The 15,533-nt window shown below is 39.1% G+C and overlaps 1 protein-coding gene across 1 annotated transcript in view; it reads left to right on the forward strand.

Moving 5' to 3' along the window:
• Nucleotides 1–14,916, forward strand: part of ISM1 (isthmin 1) — a 100,995-nt gene extending 86,079 nt beyond the window's left edge. The window contains exons 5-6 of the mRNA XM_036751121.1: nt 8,167–8,256; nt 13,215–14,916. Of these exons, the coding sequence (XP_036607016.1) occupies nt 8,167–8,256; nt 13,215–13,732 (608 nt within the window). The 3' untranslated portion in view covers nt 13,733–14,916. The remainder of the gene's footprint in view (nt 1–8,166; nt 8,257–13,214) is intronic.
• Nucleotides 14,917–15,533: the final 617 nt, after the last annotated feature.

Consider the following 15,533-nt stretch of genomic DNA (forward strand, 5'->3'; position numbering starts at 1 on the left):
CTTTTAAGGTCAGGGAGCTACCCCAAAGAACTATAGACACTACCACTAGTGTATAGGTTATTTATTCTATTTGTCTTCAAAAAAATTTTCCGGAGGTGTTCAGAAATAGGAAAAATGTTCAAGTATCCATGAAGATATACATATACATATATATATATATATATATATATATATATATATATATATATATATACACACACACACACATACATACATACATATATATACATACATACATACATATATATTTATACATACATATATATATATATATATATATATATATATATATATATATATATTCCTTCCTATGGGCAAGATGCCACCTTCAGAAGTTCCTTCCAACCACATAACTCCAGCCGTGGAGTCAGGAGGACCTGAGTTCAAATCCAGCCTCAGACACTTGACACATTTACTAGCTGTGTGACTTTAGGCAAGTCACTTAACCCCAACTGCCCTGCCAAAAAGCAAAATAAATAAATACACTTTAGACTCATTTTCTTAACAACTAAACCTGATGTATGTTTTCTTAACTATGAAAACCTGACCAACCACCATAATTAAACTACAAAGCAATTTACACATGTATAATAGATTTTCATCTTATATTATTTTATACCAGCTTGAAAATAGGTGTTGAGTACATATTTCTTACCAGATCAGATCCACAATAAATTTTGATACAACAACAATAACTAGCATTTATGAAGTATTTTAAGGTTCTGCAAATCCTTCTATATTACATATGTTGTTTCATTTGATCTGATAGAGCAGTCAGATCCCTGTCACACTGCTAGTGTCAACTGAGTGGAATGGCGCACAGGATGCTGGACAAGGAGCCACCGCCTCAGATGCTAGTTTTGTTAACTTCTCTGGGTCTGTTTTCAAATGTGTAAAATTAAGGGGTTGAATTAAATAAACTTTAAAGTCCCTTTCAGCTCTGGTTTTATTAAGATCCTAACCATAGTGACAAAAATTAGATAATAGATCCCTTGGCCAGATTTTTAAAAAATCACAGGCTCTGTCCTACTGTCCCAAGAGATTTCTCACCAAGTACCTTGAACAGAAATATAATAACCCTTGACCTCTCTTCTCTTCCCCACTCCAAAATCTATCTTGTTCTCAGAAACTGGTAATTAATCTAAGGTTTTAGCTAACAACAATTTAGGATGTTATCCTCTCTCCACCACCAGATATATTCACTGTTTTAATAAGGAGATTCTCAAAGACCAGAATCAAATTAATTATTACTAATAGTAGAATATAAGGGAGAGATGGGACAACTGTAGGGTGAATATTTGGGGGAGAAGAGGAACCTGACCAGCATGCCCTGAGTGATGGACCACAAACAATCACCTTATTCTGTTTATAACTCTAAAATAATAGAATTTAGACCTAGACAAAAGCTGAAAGATCATACAGTCCAACTTTCTAATTTTTTCAGGTAAGAGAACTAAAGCTGAAAGTGATTATATGATTTTCCCAAAGTCACATGTGAAGACAATGTCAGAGTCAAGGCTAGAACCCCACCCTCCTGACAAGGGAGAAGGGGCAATCTTTCACATTTATGTTTAATATACAAGGAAGTTACATTGTGGAAAATGCCCAGTAACAAACAAGTATGGCTAAAAACAGACAGATCTAAATTTTTTAAGTAAAATTAACCACTTTGAAAAAGTGATTCTTTTTTAATCCTGGTTATTATTTTTGGTTAAGGCAGTGACTTTCCTCTTCCTTACCAAGTTCTGGAAACAAGATGATGGATTCAGTTATCCTACTGTTAGAATGCCCACTCCCACTTGTGTTTATTTTAGGCTTTTCCCTTCTGTGCCCTCCTCAAGGGGTTAGTAGAAATGATGTGTTGTCCTAATTCTTCTTACCTGTTTCTTTCTCTCTCTCTCTCTCTCTCTCTCTCTCTCTCTCTCTCTCTCTCTCTCTCTCACCACACACACACACACACAAACACACACACACACACACACAGTGTCTTCTCTGTTGCTACCTGTTCCAAACTTCTCTGCTTTCTGCTTATCCCCAAAATGCCATCATTTTCTATTTGAAAGAACTATTCCATGGAGGCATAGCACATCAGAACTGGAAAGGTTCATAGAAACCAATTAATCCAGGGGTGAAGCCAAGATGGTGGAGAAGCAGAAGGAAGTATATTGAGCTCTCCTCAGTAACACTTCTCAAAACAGAATGCACCAGATCGAATCCTGATAGGAATTTTTTTTAAAAGGTCACAGTTAGTCATTTTCCCAACCCAGGTCAGCACAAGGAGAGAGAGGGAAACATATCCAGACACTGTACTATAGGGTCTGGCTAGGAGCATATGCCCCGGGAGAGGTGGTGCACTAGGGGAAGTGAAGGTCCTACAACCTTACCAGGGCACCTCCAGACTCATAAAAGGTACATTGACGGGGACAGGTACAAACTGGCAACTTTGTTACTCACTACACAGTTCTAGATCACAGATCCAGGGAAGATGGAAGGTTAGAATTCAGAGGTAAGGAGTGGTCGTGAGCCCTAGGCTGTGTGCTGAGTTAGAAGTTTTCAAAGCAAACAATAGTTGTGGGACTATGACCTCAGGAGCTAAACAAGGTCTCAGTTCCAATGTCTAGCCCAGTCTGAAGACTGCAGATGAATAACAAGAGCAGGAGTCCCAAACCAAAGGGAAACCTATTCTGCTACTCTGAACCAATAAATCATTTCAGCTGGCTGATAGTGACTGAATACAGTCTTTGACCTCTAAAGGAGGCAAGCCTACAGGCCTGTTGATCAAACTCAGTTACAGATCAGTAATTTGCAGAGCTCAGATTGTGGGGAGGTTGTAGGGGGACCACAATCAGATTTTGCCCCGGATCAGACCACTTTAGGTTTACGGAGAGCTTGCAGGTACCTAACCTCAGCTGTTCCTGTGATCCTGGAATAAGACAATACTCTAGCACCCATCAATTAATGAATGGCTGCACAAACTATGGTCTATAAATATGATGGAGTACTATTTTGCTCCAAGAAATGATGAAGGAGATGTTTCAGAGAAACTGAGGAAGACTTGTATAGACAGATGCAGAGTGAAATGAACAGAGCCACTGAACAATTTATACATTGACAACAATATTGTAAAAATAAACAACTCTGAAGACTTGGGCTATCTCATCAAGGTAATGACCAACCACAATTCCAAAGGAATGATGTAACATGCTACCTACCTCCTAATACAGACGTAAAAGACTCAGAGTATAAAATGAGGTTTTTTGATGGACCTGGCCAATGTGGAAATTTCTTTTGCTTGACTACACATGTTTATAAGAGGGGTTTTGTTTTTCTTTTTCTCAATTTGTGGAAGGGAGTAGTTAGCAGGGAAAGAAGGAAGATATTTGCTGATTGAGAAAAAAAATGCATTTAAAAAAAAGAAATCAAGACCTGCATCACACAAGAAAGGAATCTGAGGCTTAGAGAAGTTAAATAACTTGCTGCTAGTTAGTGGCAGAACCACTATAAGAACGCAGTGAAACCATTGCTTTTTTCCATTGGTTTGTTGAATTTCAGCCCCCCATTTTCTTTTACCATGCCCTTGCTTTCTATGATAAAGTATGAGAGGAACCAAGAGCAGAACCCTAACGTGGTAGGCAGAGAACTCACTGAGAAATAATAGCTTTTAACCCATTTTGAAAATAAACTCTTATCAGTGTATTACAGAGGAAGTTTTGAAAAAGAAATCAGGTCAAATGAAAATCAGACCTTGTACCTCAAAGAAATTTATTACACTCTTTTGCTCCTTTTCTAAATCTAAATCCCCTGTGCAGGGATTTAGAAATGCAGGACTCAAATGAAGCTGTTCTCTTGAAAGTCACCAGTGATCTCTTGCTTGCCAAACACAATAGCCTTTACTCAACCCTCTTCTTGCCCTCTGCAGATTCTTCTCCTGGATATTCTCTGCTCCAGGTTTTCATGACATTATTCTCTCCTAGTTATACACTTGTCTGACCACTCCTCAGTCTCTTTTGCTGGATCTTCTTCACATCACCCCCACTAATTGTGAATGTGCCCCCAGGATCTGTCTTGGCTCCTCTTCTTTTCTCCATCTTGCTTGATGACCTTATCAGCTCCTATGGATTCAATAATTATCTCTATGCAGACTATTTTGAGATCTATACCTCTCTTTTGAATTCCAGTCTTGTGTTACTAACTGCCTATTAGATATATCAAACTGGATGTCTCATAAACATCTCAAATTCAGCATGTTCAAAATATAATTCATTTTTTCCACCCAAACCTCTCTTCCAAACTTCCCTATTATTGTCAAGTGTACCACCATCCTCCCCATCACCCAGGTTCACAATGTATCATTAAGGCAATAAATGCAACATTTATGATGTTTATGATTATGCCTGTATAGTTCTGTATCACAGGACATGAGACTCTCCATATAGAAGGCAGAAGTAAAGCATTTATTCAAACACCAGAGGATCAAACCCCAAAACCAATGACTCCAATTCGACTTAGCAATTATATCCCAAAACCAATAAGTCCACTTCATCATGCAAAGAACTTAAAGCACAATATCACAGCAGAGACCCAAGTCATCCTGTAACCTTACCCCCTGCTGGGTCCTCCCCATAAACACTCACAAATTCTGACCATCTGCTTGCCCTGTTCTCTCCCCACTCAGTTCTCTGTTCTCTGAAGCTCACTGGTTTCCACTCTCTGCAGCTCTGTCGACTCAGAGTTCTTACTCCTTCTCCTTGGGCTGAATTCTGGCTTCTCTTCTGACTTCTGAATTCTCACTTCTCAATGGCTATCTTATGAGCAAAAGGGTGTGGGCCTGGGGCCTCACACCTGGTAAGTAAAGGGTGTAGGCCCGCCTACAATCAAGCTTCTCCTAATCAAGCTTCCCTTAACTAGCTCTACCTGAGGCCTACTGGATGCACAGGGAAGATCCTTAATCACATTAACACCACAACAATCTGGGTTTTATTTTATTTTCCTCACTGACACCCACTCTATATATCCAATCTGTTGTCAAGTCTTGTAATTTCTGCTTTCACAACATCTTTTATATGTCCCCTCCTCTCCACCCAGATAGCTGCTGCCTCATGTCAGCCTTCCTTATGTCCTACCTAGATTATTATAATAGCTTTATAATGGGTTTCCCTGCTTCAAGTCCCTCTGCATCTATCCTCCACACAGCTGCCAGTAATTTTTCTAAAGTGTAGGTCTGACTATGTCACCCTCCTCCTCAATAAACTCCAATGGCTCCCTATTGCCTCTAGGACCAAACAGAAAATCTTGTTTGGCATTTAGACCTTTACTACCTGATTCCTTCTTGCCTTTCTAGTCTTCTTATGCTTTAGATCCCTTCAGTGTACTTTATGATACAGTCATACTGACCTTCTTGGAGTTCTTTACCCAAGAAACTCCATACCTTTTCACAAACTGTCCCCATGCCTGGAATGCCATCCCTTCTGGTTTCCCTGGCTTCCTTTGAGGCTCAGCTCAAAATCCTACCTTCTTCAAGAGGCCTTTAATGATCCTTTCTCATTCTTGCTCCCCACCCCAACACCCTCAAGTGCCCTCCCTTTCAGATTATCTACCATTTACACTGTGTGCGTACATACATATATATCTTCTAAATCTTGTGTATTCATAGTTGTTTGTTTGAATGTTGTTTCCCCCTTTAGACTATGAACTCCTTGTTGCAGAGACAGTGTTTTTGCCTTTCTTGTATCATCAGTTCTTAGCACACAGTAAACACCTAATAAATGCTTATTGATGGTGAAGATTTTCTTTTGGTTTCTGTTTTTGTGGGATTGTGTATTTATAGGAAAACTTGATGAATTGATTGCAGAACACTAGACTTATTCTATGTGTTTCTGGAGAGCAGAACTGGGATAAACAATCAGTTGATAAGTATTTATTAAATACTTAGTATGTGCCTAGCATTGTGCTAGATGCTGAGAATACAAGTACAAAAAAATGAAATAATCCCTACCCATAAGGAGCTTATATTCTAAAGGGGGGGGACATGTATATATAAATACATACATCATCAATATAAAGTTAATAAAATAAATATATACAAAGTCATTAAGGTCACCAAGTCTAAGTCAGAGGGCACTAGCAGTTGCGGGGAATCAGGAAAGGTTCCAGGCAGAAGGTGGTGCTTGAGCTGCATTTTGAAGGAAGAGTAGTATTCTATGATGTAGAGAACAGGAGACAATGCATTCCAGGTATGGGGGACAGATACAGGAGATGGAAAGTCATATGTGAGTAACAGAAAGGACAGTTTAGCTGGATTGCAGAGTGAAGGAAGGGGAGTAACAACCAATGAGATTACAAAAATAGATTGGGGGCAGGCAGATTGTAAAGCTAAACTGAGGAGTTACTGTTTCATCCTAGAGGCAATAAGAAGCTACTGAAATTGTTTGGGTAGGGGAGTTACATGGTCACATCTGCATGTAAGGAAAATAACTTTGGTAAAAATGTGTAATAAGGACTGGAATGGTAAGAGACTTGAATCAGGGACATCGATTAGGAGGCCATTGGAAAAATAGATGAGAGGTGATGTGATCCCAAACTAAGGTGTAATCTGGCAAATGGAGAGGTGTTAACAAGCAAAGGATGTTGTGATGGTAAAAAATTGCAAGACTTGGAAACTGATTGGATATGTGGAGTGTAGGAGAGTGAGGAGTCCATGATAATGCCAAAGTTTAAAACCTGGGAGACTAAAAGATGGTGATGTCTTTGACAGAAATGGGGAAGTTTGGAAGAGGAAAGCATTTGAAGGCCAATAAAATGAATTCAGTTTTGGACATGTGTTTAAGAATCCTCTGGGACATCCAGTTGAAAATGTCTATTAGGTAGCTGGTAAGGCAGGACTGAGGGGAAAGACTGGGACAGGATATATTCATAAATTATCTACCTGTTTGCCTATCTACCTACCTATCTATCTACCTATCTATCATCTATCATCTATCTATCCATCATCTATCATCTATCTATCCATCCACACATCTGTCATCTGCATAGACATGACTGTTAAGCCCAAAAGAGCTGATGAAGTTCGAAGCTGTAGAGAGACAGATTTAGGCTCAGAATATAGAAGAACCACCTAATAATTAGAGCTATTCAAAACTGGAATGAGGTAGGAGTTCCCTTTCATCAGCGCATTAAAGCTGAGGCTAAACTATTTGGTAGGGATATTATATAGAAGATTGACTACCTGAGTAAAACTTTAACTAGATAATCTTTAATGTCTCTTCTAGTTCTAAGATTCAATGATTCTCTTAGCCCAGGCTTACAAGCCATAGCAGAAGTAGGCAGGACCATGTGCAAGGGATAGATAGGACAGGTGCTGGTAAACATGGAAAAGGCCAGCACAGGAGGATTTTTCAGGTCAAAGGGATGCTTTGCAGCCTAGGAACATTTTAAAATAATTTTCAAAGCTACATCAATCTTCAGAAGATAAAGAGGAATCTTGCCCTCAATCTTGTTGGTTCTTTTGGAAGCCTTATTGGTATTGCTTGGTACTTTCAGCATAAGAGAAGATAGAGTAATTAGGGCAGTAGTAGCCTAGTAAAAAAGGGATTATATTTCTTTGGTTTTATTTGAAGAAAGTAGTTCTGGTCCCATATCCACCATTTACTACCTGTGTAACTTTGAACCATTCTTTTAACCAAACTGAACCTCCATTTCTCCTTCAAAATGGCAATATCTACCATGCCACCCCATGCTTACTCCCCTTCCCCAGGGCTGTGGTGTATGAAAGTGCTACAAATATGTAAGGTGAAATTATTTTTTCTTTACACATAAGTATATGCCTGTTTGCCAGCACTCACTACCCTAGGAAAATTCTAGGCTCTCTTTCTCCCATGTACCATCTTGCCCTGGGCTCCATACTACAGAAAAACCAACAAGATGGACATTCCCTGGGGACTGGTTCAGAGTTATTTGAGTTATGTTGCAATTTCTGCTACAAACTATATCCCAGTTTTAGTATATTTTATGTTCTATCTACCTTCAATTTTTCTCTCTGTCCACAAATTCATGCCAATAAAGCAATGTAGAGCATAAAAAGATCTTTGTTTCGACTTTTGGGTTTTTTTAAAGCGGTCTCTCTTTTTCATATAATTGGAAAAAATATGAGCTTCTGTCTGTGTTTAGGAATTGAAGACACCTTTCGGACAGCTGCCACAGAAGTAAGCCTGCTTGCAGGAAGTGAAGAATTTAATGCCACCAAACTCTTTGAAGTTGGTAAGTTGCTGTAAGATTTTTATCCCAATATTGATTTAGCTTTTTCCTTCTTTCTGCCTTTGAAATCTTTGGATTCATCTTAGGGCCTCATTTTCCTTTCCCTGGGCCCAGTTTTTCCAGAACATTATTTCTTCTCCGCACACATTCCCAGAAAGAGAATAGTAGGGTTCAGGCTTGAGCCATAAGGCTCAAGGGAGCCCTATCCCTGGCCATTTCCATGCCGGGGTGAGTGGGTGAGAGGTAGGTGCTGAAGGCGGGGTAGGTAGGGGTAGGAAGAGTCCCAGGTCTGGGCTAGGATGACACCAGATTTTACTGCTTCAGATCTGCAATACTTTCTCTTTCCCCAAGTAAGGGAATCAAGAAAATCAATAAGAAAACACATGAAATGAGGCACAGGAATATGTAAACTCCCAGATCTCAATTAGTCATAGTAACTGGTAACAGAACTAGCATGAAATATTTTTTTGGCCATTTATTCCCACTTTTTTTCTCCTATACTACAACTTATAAAGGACTAATTATCAGTCACCATGTTGACTGATTTTTGAATTTGTGTTACTTTCCCTGCCTCTAACTAAGCTGCCTTAAATGAGCAGCGGCTAGGTAAGAGGTAGGAGGAAAAGGCATGCATGGGCTAGAATGATGCACATATTAATTAGCTCCTAATTAACTAAGAAGCTATTACAATCATCAATAGGGTGATATGGTTATTATAGGTATATTCCTCAATATAGTATATGTTCATTCTATGCTATCACTTCAGTCAAGCTTATGGTAGAAGGAAAATTATTTCAACCACAAAGATTCCCCAGACTAAGGATACAAGCCTTGATACCATAACTGAGGGGCTAGGCAGTTACATTCCTTGGTGAGTTTTTCACACTCTTTGGTCTTCTTTGCTGAATCGTCATCTCTGTCTCCCTTGTTACGATACTTTGGCTCCATCCTGGGTCTTCTTTCTCTACCTTCTGTGGTGATCTCATCAGCTCTCTTGGGTTCAGTACTTATCTCTATCTGAATTACTTTCAAATCCATATCTCCAGCCCTTCTCTTTCTTGAGCTCTTCCAGTGCCACATCATCTTTTGCCTACCTGCCACCCCCATTTTGTTATCCATCCCATAAGCATCTCAAATTCAATATGTATTCAGTAGAGCTCATCTTCTCCCTAAATCTATTCCACCTCTGAACTTCCCTTTTCTGTTGAGTGTGTCACCATTCTTCCAGTCGTCCTGGCTGATAATCATGAAGTTATCCATAACTTTTCACTGTCCCTAACTCTCGGTTGCCAAGACTTATTGATTCTCTCTCTACAATAGCTCCTGAATCCAATCCATCTCTCTGTTCACACATCTACCACCCTAATGCAGTCTCATCACCTTTCATGTGGACTATAGCAATAACCTCTTAATTGGTGTCCCTGTTTCTAGTCTCTTCCCTTTCTAATACATTCTGTACACAGCTTTCAGAATAATCTTCCCAAAGAACAGGTCTAACCATGTCAGTCCCCTGCTCAAGAAGTTTCAGTGGTTCTCTCTTGCCTCTAGGACAAAACAGAAACTTTCCAGCTTGACACTTAAATACCTTCTCAGTGTAGTTCCAGACTTACCTTTCCAGACTCATTTTACATTATTCCCCTTCATATACTATATTGCAGCCAAATTGACCTTCTTGTGGTTCCCTCTCCCACTTCCATGCCTTTGCCTAGATGGGTGACCCAATCCCACCCTTGTTGAGACTGCACACCCTTTCCACTTCTACCTCTTCAAATCCTTACTTTACTTCTAGGATCATGTCAGATGACACCTACAAGAGAACTTCCCAGATCTTCACTAGTTGTTGGTGTGCCTCACTACCCTCAAATTATCTTTACTTACCTGTGCAAACATTGTATTCCCCCAGGAAGAAAGTTCCTTGAGGTCAAGAATTTTATTTTGTTTTATCTTTATATCCACAAGTACCTAACACACTGCCTTATACATATTAATCCGCTAATAAATGTTTGCTGAATTTGAAATACCAATCAGGCTGAAAGTAAAAAACAGTGAATGACCTGAGAATCATGTGCCCTGGCTCTATCAGACCATATGAATCTCTCTGCCATATTTTCTCCATCCATAAAATGGAGCTAATAATGTACTACCTCACACTTTTCACTCTCTGAAAGAGGGAAAATTAATTATCATAATTTCATTGTTAGTACTAGTCTTAGAGATAGAAAATATCTGAAATAGTGTCATGAACACACACTATAAAATTTAGCCTGGATAAAATATCTTCTCTTATGGGTCTCTAATTCCTTACATGGATATTTTTGAGAAATAGCGTGTTCTTTTCCATTTCCATTCATCACTTTGCCAGCTGGCAGAAAGCCTCCTTCCAAAACATTATACCTTTTCCCATCAGCTCTATAATGGTGTCCTTACCAAGTCAGGGCTTTGTTCTTGCTAGAAAAGATTCAAAAACTTCCCACATGAGAATTTCTCAGTGGTCTAAGGAGCTTGACCTATAGGCCCTTTCCAGCCCTGCATTTATGATCTTATGAAATTTATGGTCAACAGATAGCAGAGGATTTAGCCATTGAATCTGAGAACGTGAGGGCAGCTCAATAGTTTTTTAGGCCAAAGCAAGCACTCCCATGTGCTTGCATGTCTGTATTGACTTAGACTATCTGGATAATGGGACTCTCAATCCCATGAGAGGGATATTTTGGTATATATGTACTAGTTCTATTTTTCTTCCTTTACTTCTCCTCAATACAGTCTCCTTCTTTCCCTGAACATCCTAGTTATTTCCCCAGTATCCCTTATTGCATGAGTGATAATCATTGACTAAACACTATAATTAGGTGCCAAATGTCTAGGATTTGAAGATGCATCAAATGCCACTTAGTGTCTTTTCTCTGTGAGAGACTACAGAATCAGGACTGGGAAGAGAGAAGGAAAATATATGAAGGATATGGAACTTTTAACTGTCTACAGGCCTGACCCAAGGTTATTTTCTCTTCTCCATACAAAGTACCACCCTATTGTCCCAAACACTCCTCATTTGCCAGGGGGTGTTCCACAGTGTAGCCTCATACTCCATAGTGGGAACATTTCTTTCCCTTTATTTGTCCTGGGGCTCTGTGCTAACACATTAGTGCTATTATGTTAATGTATTATCTCTCCAGATAAGAAACTTCTTTTTAACAGGGGTTCTATGGAGGTACAGTGCTTTACTCCAAAGGCATGGTTCTAACTAAAATCAAAGGCACTAGTAGTAAAAGCAGTAGTTTGAGAGAAGAATCTTCTGATACTTTTCAAACCATACCAACTTCATCTAGACTAAGTGATCTCTAAGATCCCCATCAGCTCTAAAATTCTGTGTTGAGTCAATCTATTTAATAATATGTCTTTGGACAGCTTAATATATTGGCCTAGTTCCATCAGAGAGGAAAATCAATATAAACTACGCATGTTCTAAATATACAATCATAAATGTCATGCTTTTAGGAAACTTTACCCTGGGGGAAAACAAGCAAATTCCTCCATTTGGACTTTCTGATGGTGTTCCGAATGTAGTTTAGTTTTGCTTTTGAAGTGCAGACTCTCACTGGAAAATTTTCAGCGGCATTCCAGATGTATAATTCACAGGAGCTATCATCCACTCTGATTACTCAAGTAGATAATTGAATCTATAGAAGGCACATAATTTCAAGATAGAGGGAGCCTTAGAAATCATTTAATCTAGCCCCATTCACTGTACAGGTGAAGAAACAGACTCTTTCCTCCAACCTGTTTTTCCTCCTGGCATCTATATTTATGTCAAAGGCACTAACATTCTACCTTTCATGCTGGCTCCAAGCTTTAGCATCACCTTTGACTCCTTTCTGACCCCTCTCCTACAATTGGCTGTCAAATCCTATTGATTTTACCTCCATCTCTCTCACATCCTTCCCTTTACACCCCTTCTAACAGCCCACATAATTGGTCCAGGCTCTTACTTATTCCCTCCTACCAACTGCTTCAAAGTAGCCTTCAAGTTGACTAGCATTTATTGAATGGCAGGCACTACTGTCCTAAGCCTTCTAACTGGTCTTCCTAGCTCTCTCCATTCCAATCCATCCTATACATCACTGCCAGGTTAATTTTCCCAGTGCAAAGTTCTTATTATGTAAAATCTTAATGGTTCCCCATTGACTACCAAATAAAATCCATACTCCTTAGGTTAACATTCAAAGCTCTCCTTCCATGATGTACCTGCAATGTACTTTTCTCTATCTCCCTGTGCCCATGCTCCAGTCAAACTAGATTGTTTACTATTCCTTCAACTTTTGTATATTTCAAATTTTGTATATTTGTATATTTAGTACACTCCCCCCTCCTCCACCTCCATTTATGAAATCCTACCCATCCTTCTAGGGCCATCTCAAAATACCACATCTTCTGTGAAGGCTTCATTGATTACTTTCAATTACCAGCAATTCCTCTGTCCTCAGAACTACCACTGCATTTGGTATATACATCTCCCATTCTTCTTTGTAATTTAGTTATTGCTACACATGTTTTATCTCTCCCACTATCACGGATCATATGTATTTGTCTTTTTATTAGTCACAGTGTCACTAAATATTTGCTGTATGTATGAACAAGCACCAAAGAGACTGTGATTTACCCAAGACAACACAGTTAACCAAATGAGAACATCAGCATTAGAGCTTGGGTTTCCTGACTTCCACTTTTCTGTCACTCCATGTTCAATGTTTGGAAAGCCACTTAAATAAGGCAATGTAATAGAGGAATTTTCCAAACATCCTTTGATGTGCCTGAGAATGACCAATTACACTTTTTTTCATCCATTATAGGAAAGCTATTCATGGCCATTCTTGGTTCTAAACTCATCTAACAGCTTGAATGGATGTAATATGTCATTGTGGTTCTGCATGTGATCAGATGATTTTCCTTTGGCTTTTCTTCAGACACTGACAGTTGTGAGAGATGGATGAGCTGCAAGAGTGAGTTTTTAAAGAAGTATATGCACAAAGTGATCAATGACCTTCCTAGCTGCCCTTGCTCCTACCCAACTGAAGTTGCCTACAGCACAGCAGAGATCTTTGACCGTAATAAGAGGAAAGACTTCCGCTGGAAGGATGCAAGTGGACCAAAGGAGAAGCTGGACATCTACAAGCCAACAGCCCGATACTGCATCAGATCCATGCTCTCCTTAGAAAGCACAACACTGGCAGCACAACACTGCTGTTATGATGACAATATGCAACTCATCACCAGGGGAAAAGGCGCTGGGACGCCAAACCTGATTAGCATCGAGTTCTCTGCAGAGCTCCATTACAAAGTAGACATTTTGCCCTGGATAATTTGCAAGGGAGACTGGAGCAGGTATAATGAAGCCCGGCCTCCAAACAATGGTCAGAAATGTACAGAAAACCCTTCTGATGAAGACTATTTCAAGCAGTTCCAGGAAGCTAGGGAATATTAATAGAGTGGGGCTATTCAGCCTTGAGGGGGAAGGTAATACGTACATACCTAGCACCTGTGACACAAATTTTCTGCACTGATCTGTTTGAAATGGGGCTAATCTTCTTTTTATAGTATATATGTATATTTGTATATAATACATGTGTATTTTCCATAAGTTACAGTATGGGTATGCATAGAGCCATGGGACTTTTTATATGAAGTCATACACACCCTGTATGCATACTAAAAATAATATATATGGTGATCAAACCTATGTGGAAAGGAAAAAAAAAGCCAGGAAAATAAACAGGAATAAGTAGTTGATGTGATTAAACTTGTGCTTTGACCCAGTATTTCAGAGTATAGGGAGGGAAAGGGGGAAGAGAGGTTAAAAGTTTTAAACATTATAGACAGTTTTTATATATAACTTATTTAATATGAATGTGACAAGCATAACCTTTTCTCTGGAGCTATATTCATAAAAATATTTAGTCACATCTCTAAGAATAGAGAAAGGAATTGTCCTGGGGAAGTGGAAGAGAAAGGGAATATTAATGACTTAAAAAAAAACCAAACACAAATGCCAAAAATGAAAAAGAAAAACAACCTCAAACCAAATATTATTTAGTCCTAAGGCACTTTCTTGAGGTTCAGGTTTCCATAGGCCCCTTGTTTCAAATTAGTGCTGAGTTTGGCATTTCATGGCAAATCTGGGGCCCAATTTTTTTGATGCCATCAAAAGCCTCTGGAGTGTAAGGTCAATATTTGTTTACTTGGATGATTCTAGAAAAAGCCATAAAGGCACCAAAACTTTGAGTTCTCATCCATGCCTTAGCAGAGGCTGAAAGTCACAGGAATTTTGAGCATTCAGAAGGAAATAGCACTTTTTTGAAAGAAGAACAAAATGAATAGAAAATAAAACTCACTGTTTTGTTTTTATATCACCTCATCTTTCTCCTCTCCTCCACCCTCATATGCTTCCAGTTTGCAGTTTGCCAGTAAATGTTGTTGTTTAAGAAGGGCTCGGGGCTGGGGATCCTAAATTGTTTTTAATGTTTTGAGAAAAAACTGCATTATTTTTGTAAAGTATTTATTAAGTTGTTGTGTCTCATGCATCAGGCAATTTTGATATGTTCTGCTTCTGTAGGGTGGGATTTGGTGCAAGTAAAGGACTGATATGTAGGGAATATTTTACTTGCAAAACTCCAGAAAAAGAGAATCTATAAATAAAATCATCATAGTATGTATGCCTGCATCTTTTATTTTATAACATTATTTAGTACCTCTTGAGAGGTGGGTTGGTATAGTAAAAGAAGAGTCATATGACTCAAATTTGAGTTCCTGCTCTGCCATGTGTCAGGGCAGCTAGATGGTGCAGTGGATAGGGTGCTAGGCCTAGAGTCAAGAAGACTCATTTTCCTTGAGTTCAAAGCTGGCCTCAGACATAGACTAGCCCTGTGACGCTGGGTAAGTCACTTAACCCTGTTTACCTCAGTTCCTCATCTGTAAATAAAAAATTTTATTTTGAAATAAGGCTTAAGTTATGTCTTCAGATCCCCTTGCTAGAACTAAAAAGGTTTTCACAGAATTTGATGAACCAAAGGGATCACGGGATCATAGACTGAGAGCTGGAAGGGACACTAGAAGCCATCTACTCCAAAACTCATTTTCAAGTGACTTGCTAGACCGTAAATGACAGAGCTAGGATTAGGTTACTTGTCTGTGCTAGTAGAAGATATTGGAACTTGAACCCAGGCCTTTTGAATCTCAATCCAGCGCTCTTTCCACTATCTAGCATTATTGATGCTCTGATCTTCCCC

Source organism: Trichosurus vulpecula, chromosome 3 (assembly GCF_011100635.1).
Source record: "Trichosurus vulpecula isolate mTriVul1 chromosome 3, mTriVul1.pri, whole genome shotgun sequence".
NCBI classification, from domain to species: domain Eukaryota; kingdom Metazoa; phylum Chordata; class Mammalia; order Diprotodontia; family Phalangeridae; genus Trichosurus; species Trichosurus vulpecula.